The 16199-nt window shown below is 44.3% G+C and overlaps 1 protein-coding gene across 16 annotated transcripts in view; it reads right to left on the bottom strand.

Moving 5' to 3' along the window:
• Positions 1 to 16199, bottom strand: part of EXD3 (exonuclease 3'-5' domain containing 3) — a 295908-nt gene that overhangs the window by 130648 nt on the left and 149061 nt on the right. For 15 of the 16 annotated variants that reach the window (XR_007509956.1, XM_049832285.1, XM_049832284.1 and 12 more), the window contains 3 exons: positions 15333 to 15503; positions 8594 to 8647; positions 6712 to 6843 (listed from right to left, as the gene is read on the bottom strand). Coding sequence is in view for 15 of the 16 variants with exons in the window: in XM_049832285.1 (XP_049688242.1) it covers positions 6712 to 6843; positions 8594 to 8647; positions 15333 to 15503 (357 nt within the window). In the remaining variant the exon portion in view is untranslated. The remainder of the gene's footprint in view (positions 1 to 6711; positions 6844 to 8593; positions 8648 to 15332; positions 15504 to 16199) is intronic. The other variant, XM_049832296.1, reaches the window with a different exon arrangement.

Raw genomic sequence — 16199 nt, forward strand, 5'->3', positions numbered from 1 at the left:
GAATTTTACAGAATTGGTGCTGTATGCACTCATGGATGGCGCAGTATGGACAGCATGCTGCTCACCCTCCTGCCTTGCACCCACGAGTTGGGGCTCGCTCAGTTTCCCCTGGGATCTCCACCTGGGAGCTTGGATGAGGCACGCTGATTCAGCATGCCCCCATGTCCCTGCATGTAATGGTGATCATTCACTATGAGCTCTCACTACGGTTTATAAAGCCTTAGCGATCAACAAATAAAAATCTCAACTGGAGACTCAAAAGGAGCACAATTTGCCATGACAAATTATCACAAACCCTGATGCTATTTAAGGACTGTAGTGCAAGAGGCACTCCAAATAAAAAGAGCTACATCCCTCTGAATGAAATGCTGCTGCGCCAGGGCTAGGTGCATTCACGACTGAATACTCACATTCAGACAGTCCTGGGACAAGTACCTTTTGAGGTCAATTCACTCCCTCAACAATGTCTGCAAAGGCAGAATAATACCAGCTGTGCTTCCTGGCCAGTCTCAGCAGCAAAAGTTGCAGATTACATCTAAATTGCCAAGCCCAGGATAAACAAAAAGATTAAGAGGGCCTTACCCTTTGTGTTGAACAATCGTACTCTGAAGCAAGAAATCACAGCCTACGTAGTGGGTAGGCACAGGGCTGAGTTTTCAGTTTGGGTTAAGGGCTGGTGAGGAGTAAGCAGCTAACTCACACATCTGGGGAAACCGCAGATGCTGTTAATCACAGGTTTTCCTGACCTGTAGGCGCTGACAAATTGCATCCTATGGATGAACCTTTTATTAAACCACAGAGGGTTTCAAAATGATATTCTCTTTCTCAGCATTCCCAAGTCAACAAAATCCGGTGCGCATGAGCCTTCTTAGTTCTTCATTTAGATGGTGACACGGCCCTTTCCGAAGAGACTTCAGGGCTGAAAGGAAGTAAATAGGGGCACGATGTTACGTCAGTGGAAGGCATCTCAAAAGCTGAAACGTGGGCTTCGAGAACTGACATTTTCAAAATTCTTTGATGATTGCCTCAGCCCCATTTCAGTTGCAGACACTTTTTGTCCTAAGCAACTCCTGAGACAAATCCCTCACTGTCTGCCGGGGCAGAAACATTTTATGAAATACGTAGCCTTTAAATTCTACTGGTTTTTCACTGTGCATGGGGAAGGACAACTGCTACATTTAAAATAATAAAATGACTGTTGCTCAGGCCAGGAGAGGTGACCACAAAAAATTGCCCTGGTCCCACTTCCATGACACACTAGAGCAGGGAGATAGCTGCTCGGCTCGCAAGTTAGTGAGAAAGATGATGTCTGGCAGTTCTCATCATCATCTGGACCGACAGAGCAACCCACATAAAAGGAACAAAAAAGCCTGCTGATCAGATTGGTGTGACAGAGGCTCATGAGAGACATGCACATTTTCAATCTAAACGACAGCTTGAAGGATCTATATTACTAATTATCGACTAATATTGCCAGAGTTCCCAGGCTGGCTTCAAAGGTTCTCGCAAAGTGCCCCAAGCACAGGGTTTTTCATCTAATCATAAGGCCTTTTTCTTTGTCCCTGCTAAATGGATTGCTCCATACTGGGCTCCCTCTGCGTAAATCAGCTTGCACATGATGAGCTTTGCAGCAATGAAATTTGTTACCTTAACCACAAAAAAACAGAAACATTTGCTGCAACTGTTAGAACACTTTTGCACCTAATTTCAAAAAATATGGTGGTTTCCTCTCTTCCTCCCCCTTCCTCCCTGCCTACTCCTAATCCCATGCTAACACCTTTCTAAAAGGCTGGGGTGAGCAGCTTTGACACTGAAAGAGCAGGGAAGGGGGGAATAAAAAAAGATATCAGATCTCCAGACAATGAAGTAAAGCAGCTATCTCTCACATCCTGCAGTGCTCAGGCTGAGGTCATAAGTTAAACAGGACATCAGAATAGGTGATGTAATTTGCTTATTTAGGATCAGAGCATTCAGTGAAGTGAGAGACAACCTATTTGAATTTGCAGATAATCCTATAATAAATGCAGGGCTGTTCAGTTGCAGAAACTGCAGCTGGAGCCTGAGATTTTTTTTTTCCCTGCACATTTATTTTTGCAGAGGATATAATTGCAATCATTTTTCCTTGCAGGAAAGCCTTGAAACCTCACCTGGGATCAGCCTCCCATTGCGTTAGATATTGTTCAAACAGGGTCCCTGCCCTGGACAGCTTAAAGGCTAAAGGGTCAAGTCAAAGAGAGGGTGGGAAAGGAAAGAGGGGCCCAAGGGAGGCAAGGAGGTGGCACAGCCACACTGCAGGACCCAGGTCCCCCAGCCCACTCCCTCCCTCGTACAACAGTAAAGCTTCAGGCTCAAAATTGAGCTGAGCAGCAGTTATACTTTCAAGTAAAGCGTAACTTAGCTTTTCTGAAGGTGGACAGGCCTGCCTGGCTCCAAATCTGTCTGCAGAGCCTCAAACCAGCAAGGATTTTACAGCAAAGTTATAAACCTTTAATGATGAGGTTCTTCTACAACAGGAGTAATTTATCAGTGATCCTGTACAACACTGAACATACTGTTTTCCCTTCAAACCATCGTGACAAACACTTGTGATATAAAGATTTAAAGCTAACAACTTGCACTGTTTATCTCCTCAGTTTATCACCATTCAAACCGCAATTTCACCCTGTCAGTGCCGCACAGAGTGACATTACTCACAACCAAGGGCTGCCAGCCCCTTGCCTGAATTTATTTTGAGACAAGTGTTTTTTCACTGACAAGAAGTCGGCTAGGCCAGACACCATACCTTAGCCAAAGGGAGCAAAACATCCTGGGTACCTCAGGCTTACTGAGAAAGAGAGCAGTAAACAAAGAGGCATTGCACACACTGCCAGGTCAGTAGATGCAGTCTACACCTGGTTCAGATAGGTCTTCAGTCAGACAGCACAGAAAAGCAAGATGGAAAAAGTCATGCCAGTCATCCAGGTAATACCTGCCAAAACATGTCTGTTTTCAAGAGTTTCTTTATGAGACTGGGGTGGAGTTCATGTCCTCCTACTGTCCTACCAGGCCATACCCAAATGTCAAAGCAGGCAGGCATGCCCACTGCACGGACATCACATCTGAGCGAGGGTGGCTGCGGCACCAGGACAGGTAGGAGATAACCTCCTCCTTGAGTGGACGGACCTATGAGAGGAGCCAAATTTCACCCCCCCTAGAAAATAACCTAGCTGTTAGATGTTTGTATCCATAATGTAGCCATCTAGTAGGTCACCTTCTTTAGCAAGTTTGGGTTTTTTTTTTCTTTCTTAAATGCTAATTCTGTGTTAGAACTTCCTCCAAGTTGTCAAGAGCAGAGGATCACTGATCTTCCACTCAAGGCAGGTTGCTAGATGACCCTAAGGGTGCTTACAACAGCCCCCAACAACTCCACAAAGATCTTCCTGACTAACGTAAGGGACCAACGTGCGACTAATGTAAGGGACCAAGGTGCTGAATTTATCATGTTAGAACACCCTCCAGCATGCACTTCATGTCACCCCTTTCTGAAGGAGCTACTTTTGGGTAACTGAAAAGAAGAAAAGCTGTATACAAGATATTCAAATATGTGCAGAGGTGACAGACAAAAGACATTTGCATTTCAAATAGAGGGAATGGGTTTATTTCAAGTATTTTAAGGCTTCTCAGGGTTTTTTTGCATGTCACCAAAAGATACAACTCATTTTCACTGAGCACCCCTAAAATGTTCCTCACTGAAGGCAACACCAGGCCTGGCTAAAGCTACTGTGCACAGGTGGCTCCTCCATGACCATCAACAGAGTCCTTAAGATGCAGCACTTGAGAGACACATGCAATGAGAAGATCATACTTGGCAGGCCATAACTGACACAGCCAGCAGCAGTCTCCATTTCTGGAGCTTTTAACCAGAGTAACCAAGTTGAAGCCCAGGACAACTGAAAGCAGAAATGCTGAGAAGCCCATGGGTGAAATTCTTCGTGCACTTGCTTCTCTAGGTCAGACAGAGGTAACCAGTATTTGCCATTGCTTTAAACAGAAAATGGCAGTATTTTGGCAGGGTTAGAAAGCAAGCCCATTCTTTATATCTGCAAAAGAGAGACCGTCCATCCCTGCTGAGGGAGCTGACAGAGGAAACATATCTTACAGCAATCTTGCGTACAACATTGAATTAGGACCTATTTTTACCGTGTGCTCTGCACTACACGCATTAATTGTTACAGCAACAATATTTGCTGACACACTCACTCAAATAATTTACAGAATAGAAGCCCAAGAGACAAAACAAGCCCTTGCTCCATGAGACAGCGAGAGTCAGGCAGGATGCCACATTGCTTCCTGTGACACACAGAAAACGCTTATCTACGATGGATGATCGCAGCCGATAACCCATCTCCAGCGCTCTGGCAAGCACAGCAGGGCTGTCCTTTGCTGCTGGGCCCACAGTTCAGACCCCGTCCGGCTGAGCTCCATGAAGGCGAGGAAGGAGTGTGCCCCAGATTATCCATCAGTATTACCCGGCTTCCTCCTCCTGCCGAGCACGTATGCAGCAGCACTTGGGTGTTTCTGGAGGCCCTGGCTTGCACGCCATCCGCTCTCCCCTGGTACAGGACAGCCAAAACCCTCGGTCACCCATTAGCAATACACATTTCTGCAAGGAGGTGGCAGACCTCAAAGTAGTTTGCAAGCCCTGAGGTCTGTAACCTGGTTAAGGACCAGAACAGGCAGTATGGAAGGCATAGCTCAGCATTTTAAGGATCTAGCCTCCATCCTAATTAAGCCCAATTAGGTTTGCAGGAATTAGGATGTTTCAGAAAGAATTTACAAATGAAGTGCTGAGGTCTCCGTTGGCCACAGTGGCCCCAGAACACCCTCTTTAAAGCAGAAATTTGCCATGCAATTATGCAGTATGATCCTTCTCAACCTGCTGCTCGCTGCTCTCCCCCTCACACACAGACCTACTGAGAGCTGCAGCGCCCAGCGCTCCTGGGTCATGGCTGGGCGTCTGTTGGACATGCGCAGCTGTAAGAGCTTGGACTGTCCTCAAGAGCAACGGCAACGTATTAGTGAAACTTGTACAGTCAGAAGAGGACAGCTGAACAAAATCAGGTCCAAAATGCCAAAGCCTTAAATGTAGGTAAATATATGATTCAGAACACAGAGTGGTTTGACAAACAACAGCATCTTCCCATGCCTAGCAGTACAAAACGTGCAGCTGTTCTACCACCACAGTTTACAGGGAAGGCATTTCTCCTGGAAGTAAGAGAACATTTAGTATATATTCCTAGCCCGACTGATTACCCCTATTTATATTGTAAACTAAGACAGCACATACCAAAAAGCCATATAGTTAAACAGTTCCAGACTCCAGATCATGGGCAAGGGGTCAGTTTTATATCACATGCTACATGGTCTTCTGCATTTATTACAGATATATCACAGTGTTTTCCGCTGCATGGTTTTTTGTGTGTGCTTATTCTTGTGGTATTTCAACAACCATCAGGAAGAACACTGCTATTTTATGGGATCTCAGGGAATCGGAGAATTCACAAGGTTTTTTAAAGGTTTTTTCTAAATAGCAAAGAAGCCAGCATGGCACTATATAACAACTGCAATCTGTTCTTCGAACAATAAAACCACAAGACTGAACTCAATATCTTATATCTGAATATACACATTTATCCTGAAGTAAGATCAACCCATATTATGTCGATCCAATCTGCATGGTGTTACGTCATTCTCCTCTTATAGACAACCTGCACAGCTGGACACCTCTCATTTTCTCTGTAAGTTACAGATACAGTTTCAACAACTGACATCAGATATAAGCAGAGGTCTAGAAAATGCTCTCTGGTGTGTTTGCTCAGAAGTCATTGCTATTCCTACAACACTTGTGCTGTTCCACCAGGCCAGGAGACCCCATGAGCTCAACCACAAGGCACTGAGCCAGACTTCACTGAAGTGTTCAGCTGCCTTGTTTATTCCTATGAGAAAGCTCCTTTTCTAGCCAGATTTGCAGTTTCTTCTTTTTCTCTCTTTAAACACTGATAAGATGAGAGATGTTGAAGTTGCAAGTCGGTTTATATTACAGTTTTTGAAGGGATAGGTTTCAGCGTGTTACTGTAACAAATACAAGAGTGAAATTGGAAGAGATGGAGATTTGAGCTAACACAATTAAAATTTCTTCTTAACAACAATCCACAGATAACCAATGCCAAACACAATCTGGAGTCATCAACTAGCATGGACATGAATTAACCTAATAGCTTCTGAAAAAAAAATATACAATCCTAAAAAAAAAAAAAAAATCCTCCTATTAAAGTAATTAAGTGTTATCAGAATCACAGAGCCATAATTAAACATGGTTTCTAATTAAAACAGCATGCGTCCTAGACAGAGAACACATCAACAAAGAGACTATAACCATGATAGTCAATGCCAAAACACATGCCAAGTACCAAAAATCAGAAAAACAGCAGTTTCTAGCAAAGGAGCAGATGCAGTGCCTCTGCTCTTCTGGCTTAGTCATCAACACTTCAGATGGATGTTAGTACACTCAGAACTCCTCACAGCTTTGCAAGATGTTGCCAAAATTCAAGCAGAAATCTTGGGAACTAAGTAGAAGACACTGAGGGTAAGACCCAAAAAGCTGAAGCAGTGCCTGCTGCGCACAAAACGGCGAGCGAGCATGAACTTTAACTAAAACAAGCCTTGTCCTACCTGGCAGCGGCTGAAGATATCTGCCAAGGATACTTGAACGTTGAAATGCTTCAGAACCTGCAGGGCCTGTTCTTTTGCCTTTTCTGAGCAGTTCACAGAGAAACACCTTCCTTCTGCTACCTGGGACTGCAGCTTCAAAAGACAAGTCATAAACCAAAAAGGCAGTAAATGAGGCACTCCATGCATCATGATCCATGTGGGTTTTTTTTCCTAATACACTTGGCTTGGTTTTAATTACAAATAATATTTGGAGTTAGTATGTGTTTACAGTCTAAATTTTGATCTAACAAGTACAATTGGTAATTTAACACTTAGCCACTGCTGCAATAGCTCTGAGACTACTGAAGCACTGCAGCATTTTATATATTTTTATATATATATATATATATATATGAAATTTGATTGCCCAAGTCCCCTTCAACTTATAATTGGGTGGTGTGGTGCTGACAGGGGTAGCAAGAGTAAACTTAAGTTAATCAGAGCTTTCACGTGAAACCTGGCCAGATCACACACAGTATGCAAAAGCACAATGATGCAGACGATGTCCAATGACAGTTTTACCACTTCAACCCTTCTAGTTTATACACTGTTTCACCTGGAGTTCACTGATGGCCAATCAATTTGAAGTGGCTGATGTGGACAGTCCCTCAATGTTTGTTCCACATTTAGCACAGAAGTTTGTATCTGGGAACAAGCACTGGGAAGTTCCAGTTTCATCTTTATGAACATCATGAATACTCACAGCAAGGTGGGATCAGCTACATGCAAAGGAGCCTAGCAGAGCCATCCTGTCCTCACATAGAGCATAGAAAGGCAAAGGAACAAAGGGAACCAGACATTTCCCAGGACAGTATCATACACTGGGAAGCATTTATTTTCCTTTTCCAATTCCTACACAGTACTTTGAAGTTAAAGCTTTGCCAGATAAGATTATGCTGGATGCTGAATTACCTACCATGTCAACTATAGGGTCAAGGAACCACCTGGATAAGGAACCTGTAGCGTGGCACAGCTGCACTTGCCTCACAGTGTCTCATCATGGGGGGAGTTTTCTTCAATGTTCAACTATTATGTAGGAAATTAGGAACCTACATTGTGCAAATACTCCAACTAGGTACTTGAGTATTTGGGAGCTTTTATACTGATAGCTTGTAACAAAGCAGCCCTGCACTCTGACTAGTGTGTAATCCAGAGTACTTGCACTCTTCCAAATGAATTTTTGGGCAGTAACAAAGCACAAAGGACCTGCAGCAGGCATCATAACATTGCAACCACTGACTTGACAGGTTCAGTATATTCCCACCAACACTCCATTTTGAAGTGTGTCTCATGAAGGGCTCTGAACATCTGGTGCTGAGGGTAAGGTTGGGGTTTGCTTTGGGTTTTTTGTGTATCTATAGGAACACTAAACCTCTACAGCTTCCACCGGGACCCATGCTTGGTGACTTTCATTCTCTCTCTTCCAAGCCTGAAGAAACATCTTTAATTGTTGTGTGTTATGTCATTGTGGAGCCAGTCACTAAACAAGAATCTTTGTGATAAAAAGCATGGGAATTGAGCTGCCTTTCACCTGGCAGTGAGGCCAAACAGAAACACTTTGTTCTGGATTGCTTGGCTAGATTTCCACTCCCTGCCCCCAATGGAGAGCAACTGCTCTCTCCACTGATGCAGTACTGAGTATAAAAAAAATTTCACCCCAAGCTTTGGTCATTCAGAACAGCAAACCTCTCAAGACCCTAAATGCAGTTTTTAGTGCAGAAAACATGAAAAAGCCAAGCCAGCTGTTGCATTCACATCTGACTTTTCCTCTTCTCTACACTGCACATCCCAGAACGCGCAATGATACAAAGCCAGAAAAATGCCAGAAGCTCTGAACACTTACAGTCTGATATGGGAGTCCAGAGGTTAAAATGACCCTTCCTTCCTGTCGGGCAATCTGGAAAAAACAGTAAAAATCATAATGAACATCGGCTGAAGTAACACTGGATTCAAGTTTTTCTTTCAGTCAAAGCAGAGAGAACATGAACTGGTGATATCGAGTCTTTGTCTCTGGTGTCAACGTACACCAGGCCAAGAGTATCTGGGTCTGGTTCAAAAATACGCTCTTGACAGCAACAGCAGCTCAAGGTATTGCTTGCTCACTATATGTCCCCTCCCTGCCAATACCTGCCTTGCCTCACATGTGTTGGAACAAGCTACTTGTGCATCTGCACGGCAGATGGCCCAGGGAACCAATCCACCTTGAAATAATCCTATCAAAAACTTTTCTATCTTTTTTTTTTTTCCTTAACCCAAACTATTTCTATTTCTCTGGTCTGGTTCACAAAGAAGCAAGCAGTTCTGCTCACACAGCAATGCACAGGGGAGAAAGTAAAAAAATAACCTAAGCAGGTAATTCCAGCAAAAAAAGTACCATTAAATGTGTCTGCAAACTTCATAGACATTAACAGAACGATGCTTGCTCCACTCCTTAAAGGTAAGTCGGTGTTATTCTCGCAGAAGCTGAAGAGCAGACATACAGAAATTACGCACCCTTTCCAGGCTGCAAAGAACATCTCCATTGAGAGACTTGCAATCCTACACTTTTGTCAGAGGTCTTGTCGTTCAAGGGAAAGGTCTGTGCTGAATTATCAGGGGACTCATTACCCACACTTCTGACCTTCGCAACAGTGAGAGACACTTTCAAATGGTTTGGTGCCAAAAGGAGATACTAAATCTGGAACTGCAATTCTTCACAAGGATGAAAGTGTGACTGATCTTCATATGATTAGATGACATCCCTCCCTCCCACCCCTTCACCCCGTCATGTAGAAGGGAAATAGCTTCATGGCCGTAGCAATAGAAGGATTCCCATGTGAACCGGCACTTGAGCTCTGCTAGTGCTGACAAGACATTGGCACTCTGAGGTAGGCATGAGGTTATTTCTCTTCTCTGGCTTGGATTCTGTTGGAAGCCCTCATATTTTTCACTGTTTCCAGATGGTGTGTCACAGAGGTCTCTCTTCTGGATCAGAGTTTCAGAAGCTCTCTCTGGATCATCCTCTAACCCTGGCAGGAGGACACATTTGGGATCAGAGTCCTGCTGCACTTCCCAGACAGTCTGACACCACCAAGCATAACCAAGGAACACTGGAAAAAACAAACCAAGATTTTAAAACTCTATCTTGGATAGCTATTCTCCTAAGACCCACTGGACCTATGGCAACATGAAACAAGGGGGAGAAGGCTCTGAAGGCACAAACTCCCTGTGCAGTCAACTAAGCAACCATTTTTTTCCTATCTTGACCTTTCAGGTAGCCACTTCCCTCCCTTTTTTGTTAAGTCACTCTGGCTGCCAGTTCTCCACTGAGAAAGCAATTGGCAACTCCTAAAGCATCTTCCTACAGGCAGAATTACCAGATTTCTTTCAAAATCAACCCTCTCTCTCGATAAAGGAAAAAATCTTCAAGAACAGGAACCTTGCAGTGGCAGGAGAAACACCCTGCGCTGCATGCAATCCTACTACACACAGTTTGGGTTACTGAACAGCCCTTCCAACAAACCACCGTCATGGCACGTTAGAGAAGTCCAGTAAGGCAACAGCAAAAGTTCACCACAGTGGTTTGCTGGCAAGGGAAAAGAGATGTGAAATTCCTTCAGACCCATGTGTGCTTCAGGGTAAGTGAGGATTTCACAGCTGGAACACTCCATTCTGACTTCCTGCATACAGGGTTAATTAGTTCAAGCTTGATAAATCCCCTTAGCTAAATGGCTCTGCAGAGACAGGCAAAGAACATCAAATAAAAAGGAGAAAAGCAATAACTCTTCCAGCATGTTTTTCCGCCTCTGGAACAATGACTGGGAGAAGCACGCAGAGCCAGATAAGCCACGTGATAGCACACATCCGACTGAAACCACAGAGGACATGTGCTGAAGAAAAGGGCACAATTCCTTCTTTTCCCCTGAAAGAAATAATGGACAGCAGTGCTGGGACCATCCGGAAGATGTGTGCTTGAAGATACAAATAAAAGGAAAAGAACGACCAGAGTAGCATGTTGGGGTGCGTGTCAGGGACTTGTGCTCCATCCCAAGTGCTGCAGGGAGGGCACTGGCCTCAGTTTCACAATCTATTAAAAGGGTAGTATCAACTTCCTCTGGAAAAGGCTTAGACTTTCTGAATAGAAAGCACTGCCTAATAACTTGGTATTACTATTTAGCCCTTAACGTGCCTGTCTGTTCTGCCAACTTTCATCTTGCAGAGATGAACGAACTCAAATGAATTACTACAAGAGAGACCTGGAAGGGCAACAACTGATGAGAGAGGACAGAGAGAGACCATATGTTTTGAAGCCAGCAGCAGAATGATTTGTGACAACCTTAATTCATTAAGGCCAAAGAAGGTTTCAAGAAACAGCAGCACAAGGCTGTAGATTTGTAATTTAAAATCTGCCAAGCCCGTGCATGACGTGTATTGGGCAATGCCACATGTCCTTGAAGAGGCAAACTGCAGTGCTCCCTCTGCAAGACAGCAATCCAGGAAAAGCTCTGACCCCTCCTTTGCAGTGGCAGAGGTGAAGCAGTGATCCTGGGCCTAGGCCAGCAAGGTCCCAGTTTGGACAAAAAGGGAGCAGACAGAAAGCATCTGCTCCAGGATGTGTGCTGGAAAAGCACCCTACTAGAGAAGTGAATTGTAAACCTCAATCCAAGCCTGAAGCTCCCTACCTATTATCTCAGGCTCTTTTAAAATAGATAATAAACCAAGAGCTTAATAGCTATGAACACACTCAGTCCAGTCCTGCATTGCACTTGCTGTACTGCTGGTATTTCAACCCTAGACTTCTCTTCAGCATTCCTGAAAACCATAAATTGTACAGTTATTGCATGATTTCATAATGTGGCCTTAAGTACCACACCAAAACCATTGACTCAATTTTGTTTCTTAATGCAGACCCATTTGTATCAAGGTCTCCAATGAAAGACATTCTCCTCCTGCTGACCAAACATCAAAAACAAAGTCTTGATCTTAAAGTAAGAGTAGTTATTCATCTGTCCTCTGTGAATTTACTCTGCAGACTGGCAGGGAGGTAAAAAGACTAGCAAACCTGAAGAATGTCGTTTACATCAAAAATATGGAAAAAGACATTCAAAGCTGAGACGAGATCAGAGATTAGATTCCCCCGTTACATGAAGCTCTGCTCACTGCAGTATTAGAAGTCCCCTTTGTGTCCCATGGCTCCAAACCAGTCCAGGTGCACATTGCTCTAACTGGCTCCTGAGATCCATCCGAGCCCGGCCCTCCTCTCCGACTTGCTAGTTCACCTGGAGTTTTGGGGGGAGTACGTGTAACCTTGCAAGGGAATCTTCTACACCATGGGAGCTGCAGGAAGCCAGTTCCACCAGCCTTCTGGTTATTATCACACTTCAAAAGATACCAGGTTTGCCTTAGCATGCAAATTATTCTTAGAGATAAGGATGATTTTGAAGACCAAGAGCACAGTCTGTTAAAAAAATAAAAGAAGCTAACCCCCAACTCAACTGAAGGGGCTCTGAGATTCCACCAAGTCTCTTCTTAGAAATTAGTGACCTAAGAGACTACCAAAATTTTATTATAAGCTTCTGCTTCACTCCTGAAGTACAATATTGCAAGATCTACCGTAGTCACTTCAAGGCTGGTGGGTGATCCTTTAAGGTTAGTACAAGAAGCATCCCACTGCTCTACCTGATTCTGCGAAATTGTAGAGAAAAGAGGAACACCCACTGAAACTTTCCCACTTCCGATTATCCATCTAGAAGGCCCAAAAGATAGGTTTAAGATTCTCTGCAGAGAAGTTTGCAGAAGACAAGCTGGAAGACCTGTCTACAAACAGCACAGGCATAGGATGTGATTTAAATAAAGAAAAATCTATTAATTGGAAATAACATGTTGCTTACAGGAATAAGTACAAATGCAAAGGGTGGCTTACCCCAATAATGGCACCTGCACACACAGAAGGATGCTGCATAATAGAGAACGAATCTCCACATTCTTTACCAGATGGAGTCATTCTTTATTTTGTGATGGAGTCAGAAGTACCTGGTGAGGAAGGGCTGGATGCATACAGCCCTTCTCAGGAGTGGCCTCCCTGTTTTGCCACGCAGCAGGGAGCCAGGCTTGGACCAGCTTGGGCCACTACCCAAAGCCCTCTAGAAGGGCCTCCTACCCAAGGTGCAGGACTGGAGCAGTGCTGCCAGGCAAGGACATGTTTCAGGGAAAGCATGTGCTGAATCCCCCCAGCTCTCCATGCACAGGCTGCTAAAGTCAGGTAAAGGAGCTCGTCCAGCACATCTGTTACAAATTTCATCCCCTATCTGCATACCTGCTTTGCCAAACACTTGTGTGCATTGCGCTACAGCAGCTAGGATATAAATGTAACACAGTAAAAATGTTACTGCCACCCCACCGAATGAGAAGACTTGGAAAATGACATGGCACCCATACATGGACACAAAGCTGCTCTTCCCAGAGAGGCTGGTGCTCATGAATAGAGGCTAAAATGTTTTTGTAAGGACGGACTGTGAGCAATTTGTCTTCAACATGAGGGCAGATTTAACCCGAGAAATTTTCAGTCTGAATTTCTACTGTCTTTCCATTTTTAAAGATTTTCCGTGTCTGTGCTTATGACAGGTGACTTTTCATCAGTCACTTCTCCAGTCAAGTCCTAATTAAATGGACCACCATTAAATACACAGAATGCAAACTGGTGTCATCGCACAGCAGCTAAATATGGACATACGGGGGGATACACTGGCTTGTGGTGCCAGAGGTCCTGCTCTCACGGGCCGGAAGATCTGAGATTGCAGATCTGGCATGATAAACTCGCCATGACAACTGTTGTCCAAGATAAAACATTTAGCCAATAACAGCAGCACAACATGAAGCAGTACACAGGACACAAACTTCATGTTTAGCCTGGGAATGGGGTTTCTCAAACCAATTACTGCCACATGCATTAGTCTAAAAGAAAAAAATTTAAAAAATCCATAGCTGCCCAAGCATAACTTACAAAGCTCTCAGGCTTTTAAGTTTGATCTCTGTAGAGGGTGAAGGACAAGACCCATCTGCCTACCAATACTTGAAGTCACTTTAAGAAGCAACAGGAATGAGAACAATAAGGAGCAAATGCCAGGTGATTCAGGAGTTCTTGGCACAAGGAGATGTGTAATATGACTGATAAATCATTTTTGTGAAATTACTTTAATTAAGAACAAACACTAACTCTGTACATATTTAGGTGTTCCTGGTGACACTAGTTTGAGACTGTGTTGGTTCAACACCCAAACTGTCTATCTTGTATTTGGTGACCAGGATCCAAACCTTTCTCCTGGCCTTTGCAATAACATTTACAAGTTTTCAGGTGTAGGGTGGTCAGCATTCAATTTTTATTAAATCAGGACTAGCCAGATGTAAAGCAGGGTGGGAGGAGTCTATTTTTATCTTTGATTATCCAAGCACAGATCAAAGGCTCTGCAATACAGTAACACTCCAAGGGCTTTTGATAGTGAAAGGATGTTTGTCCAGTCACCATAGAGAAAGCAATGTAAAACATCCTGTCCATAGCACGATAAGGTATCAGGATGAGAAGCGGAGACGGGACTCTGGGGGGGAAGCAGTGAGAACCGGTTTGTTTAAATGACTTGTGCAAGTTTGGCAGAGACAAGAAATTAATTATTTCTGCAGAAGTTAGAGCCTGCCCAGGATTCAGGCCAAGCAGACATCTGAAGAGGAAACATCCTGTGCACCAGGCTGGGTGATCAGTGCACATTTGATAGCAACACACTGTGTGGGCTGGATATCTCAATTTCTGGCATAGTAGAAATATGTCTGAAATGAAGAAGCATGTGTCTCTCCTCCAAGAGGGTCAAAGTTGTTATGGGAGTCCAGATCAATGTTTATTGTCCCCATGTATGTTAGAGACTCATTCCGTTCCCAAATATTGCACTGTGAGTTGTGGCTGATCACCTTTGAGTCATCTCACAAGGTGGTATCCAGCTAGGATGTTATATAGCAATTTATTATGGAAATTTTTCCTTTTGTATTGAACAGCCATCTTTTGATTACGGTTCTGCTTGACTGACCCAGGCACAAGGCAGGCAAATACCCTCCCTGTAAGCCCAAACTGGAGTCATTAGAAACCTAAGTGAATTTTGGGTTCCTTTCTCTGATTTTTGTCTTGTTGCAAACACACCACTGCCTCCCCATCAAAGACCCTTGAGACTTCAGATCACACCTTTACACTGCTTGTGTTCTTCTAACTTGAAACACCCCAGCTGTCAATGACACAAACATACAGACACAAATAAGATTTGCAATCACAGCACACTCTGCTCACCTCCTCTCTCCTCGAAATGGAGAGCCAAGCCGGCACACTACTGTGGGGACTAGCTAATGCCAGCTGCAACGTGGCACAGCTTCTCGGACTGAATCAGAGAACTGGGTCTCAGCGTGGACACAGAAGGAAGCATGCGCTGGGCAGCTCCTACCAACCCACTACCTGTTCAGTGCGTGTGACTAACCAATGCACTTATACACCAAGCAGCAGGCCTTCCCCAAGGAGTGCAGATGGGAGCTATAAACACACACACACACGCGTGCGCATAACTAACCTCAGCTGCTTTCCTATGGTCATCCTCATTCTCCAGCATCTGGACATCTACACCAAGGCAGCGAAGATAACGCCCAAGGCCTTGCAGCATGTTATCACAGACCACACTGAACTCCTTTGGGGAGATGGGAGCAGGGCGACACGAGGTCTCCTTTTTGGAACCTTTGCATTGCTACAGAAAGGCAAGAGATCCGTAAGCAGCAGAACAGAAGGCTGATTTGTGGACTGCCTCTCTGCATTCACCTGCCATGGCAAATCCAACTCTCCTCTTCCACCTGTATTTACAATTTCCCCCATGCTCTGCAACACCTCTAGTTCCTCCTTCATGTCCTTTCTACATTGCCCACCTACCACCTGGGCAGGAGGCAACACATGACAGGGCTAATTCTGAATTAGCCATTCACTCACTGGCCAGCTGGCCACCCAAACTGGGGATCTGCAGCCTTTCCCTGGAGAAATGCCAACCTGGCCTTCTATGCTCTACACAGACATTCATTTTCATCAAGTCACAGAAACAGATCTTCAGACTGCCATTCCCCTATTGAATTAGACTGCAATTAATATGCATGTGCCGAAGTTATGATTTGGGAAGGGGATCTGACAGACAGAGGGAGCAACAGGTAGACAAAGCAACCACGTCAGCCCTGCTATCTTCAGAAGTTTAAAAATAGGCAGTGCCGGAATTCTGTTTATTTTATTTCAAATATCTGCTGCTGGGGGAGTTCCTGCAGTTGGAGACTTTGTCGTTGGGAGGCTCCCAGAAGTACAATAGCTAAATTCATGGAGAAGGGAAGTTATTAAGGAATCTCCAATGTTCAGCTTTTGCCTCCAGGAACTTGTACCAGCTGGGATGACTGAAGGACACAGC

Source organism: Accipiter gentilis, chromosome 29, assembly GCF_929443795.1.
Source record: "Accipiter gentilis chromosome 29, bAccGen1.1, whole genome shotgun sequence".
Taxonomy (NCBI): domain Eukaryota; kingdom Metazoa; phylum Chordata; class Aves; order Accipitriformes; family Accipitridae; genus Astur; species Astur gentilis.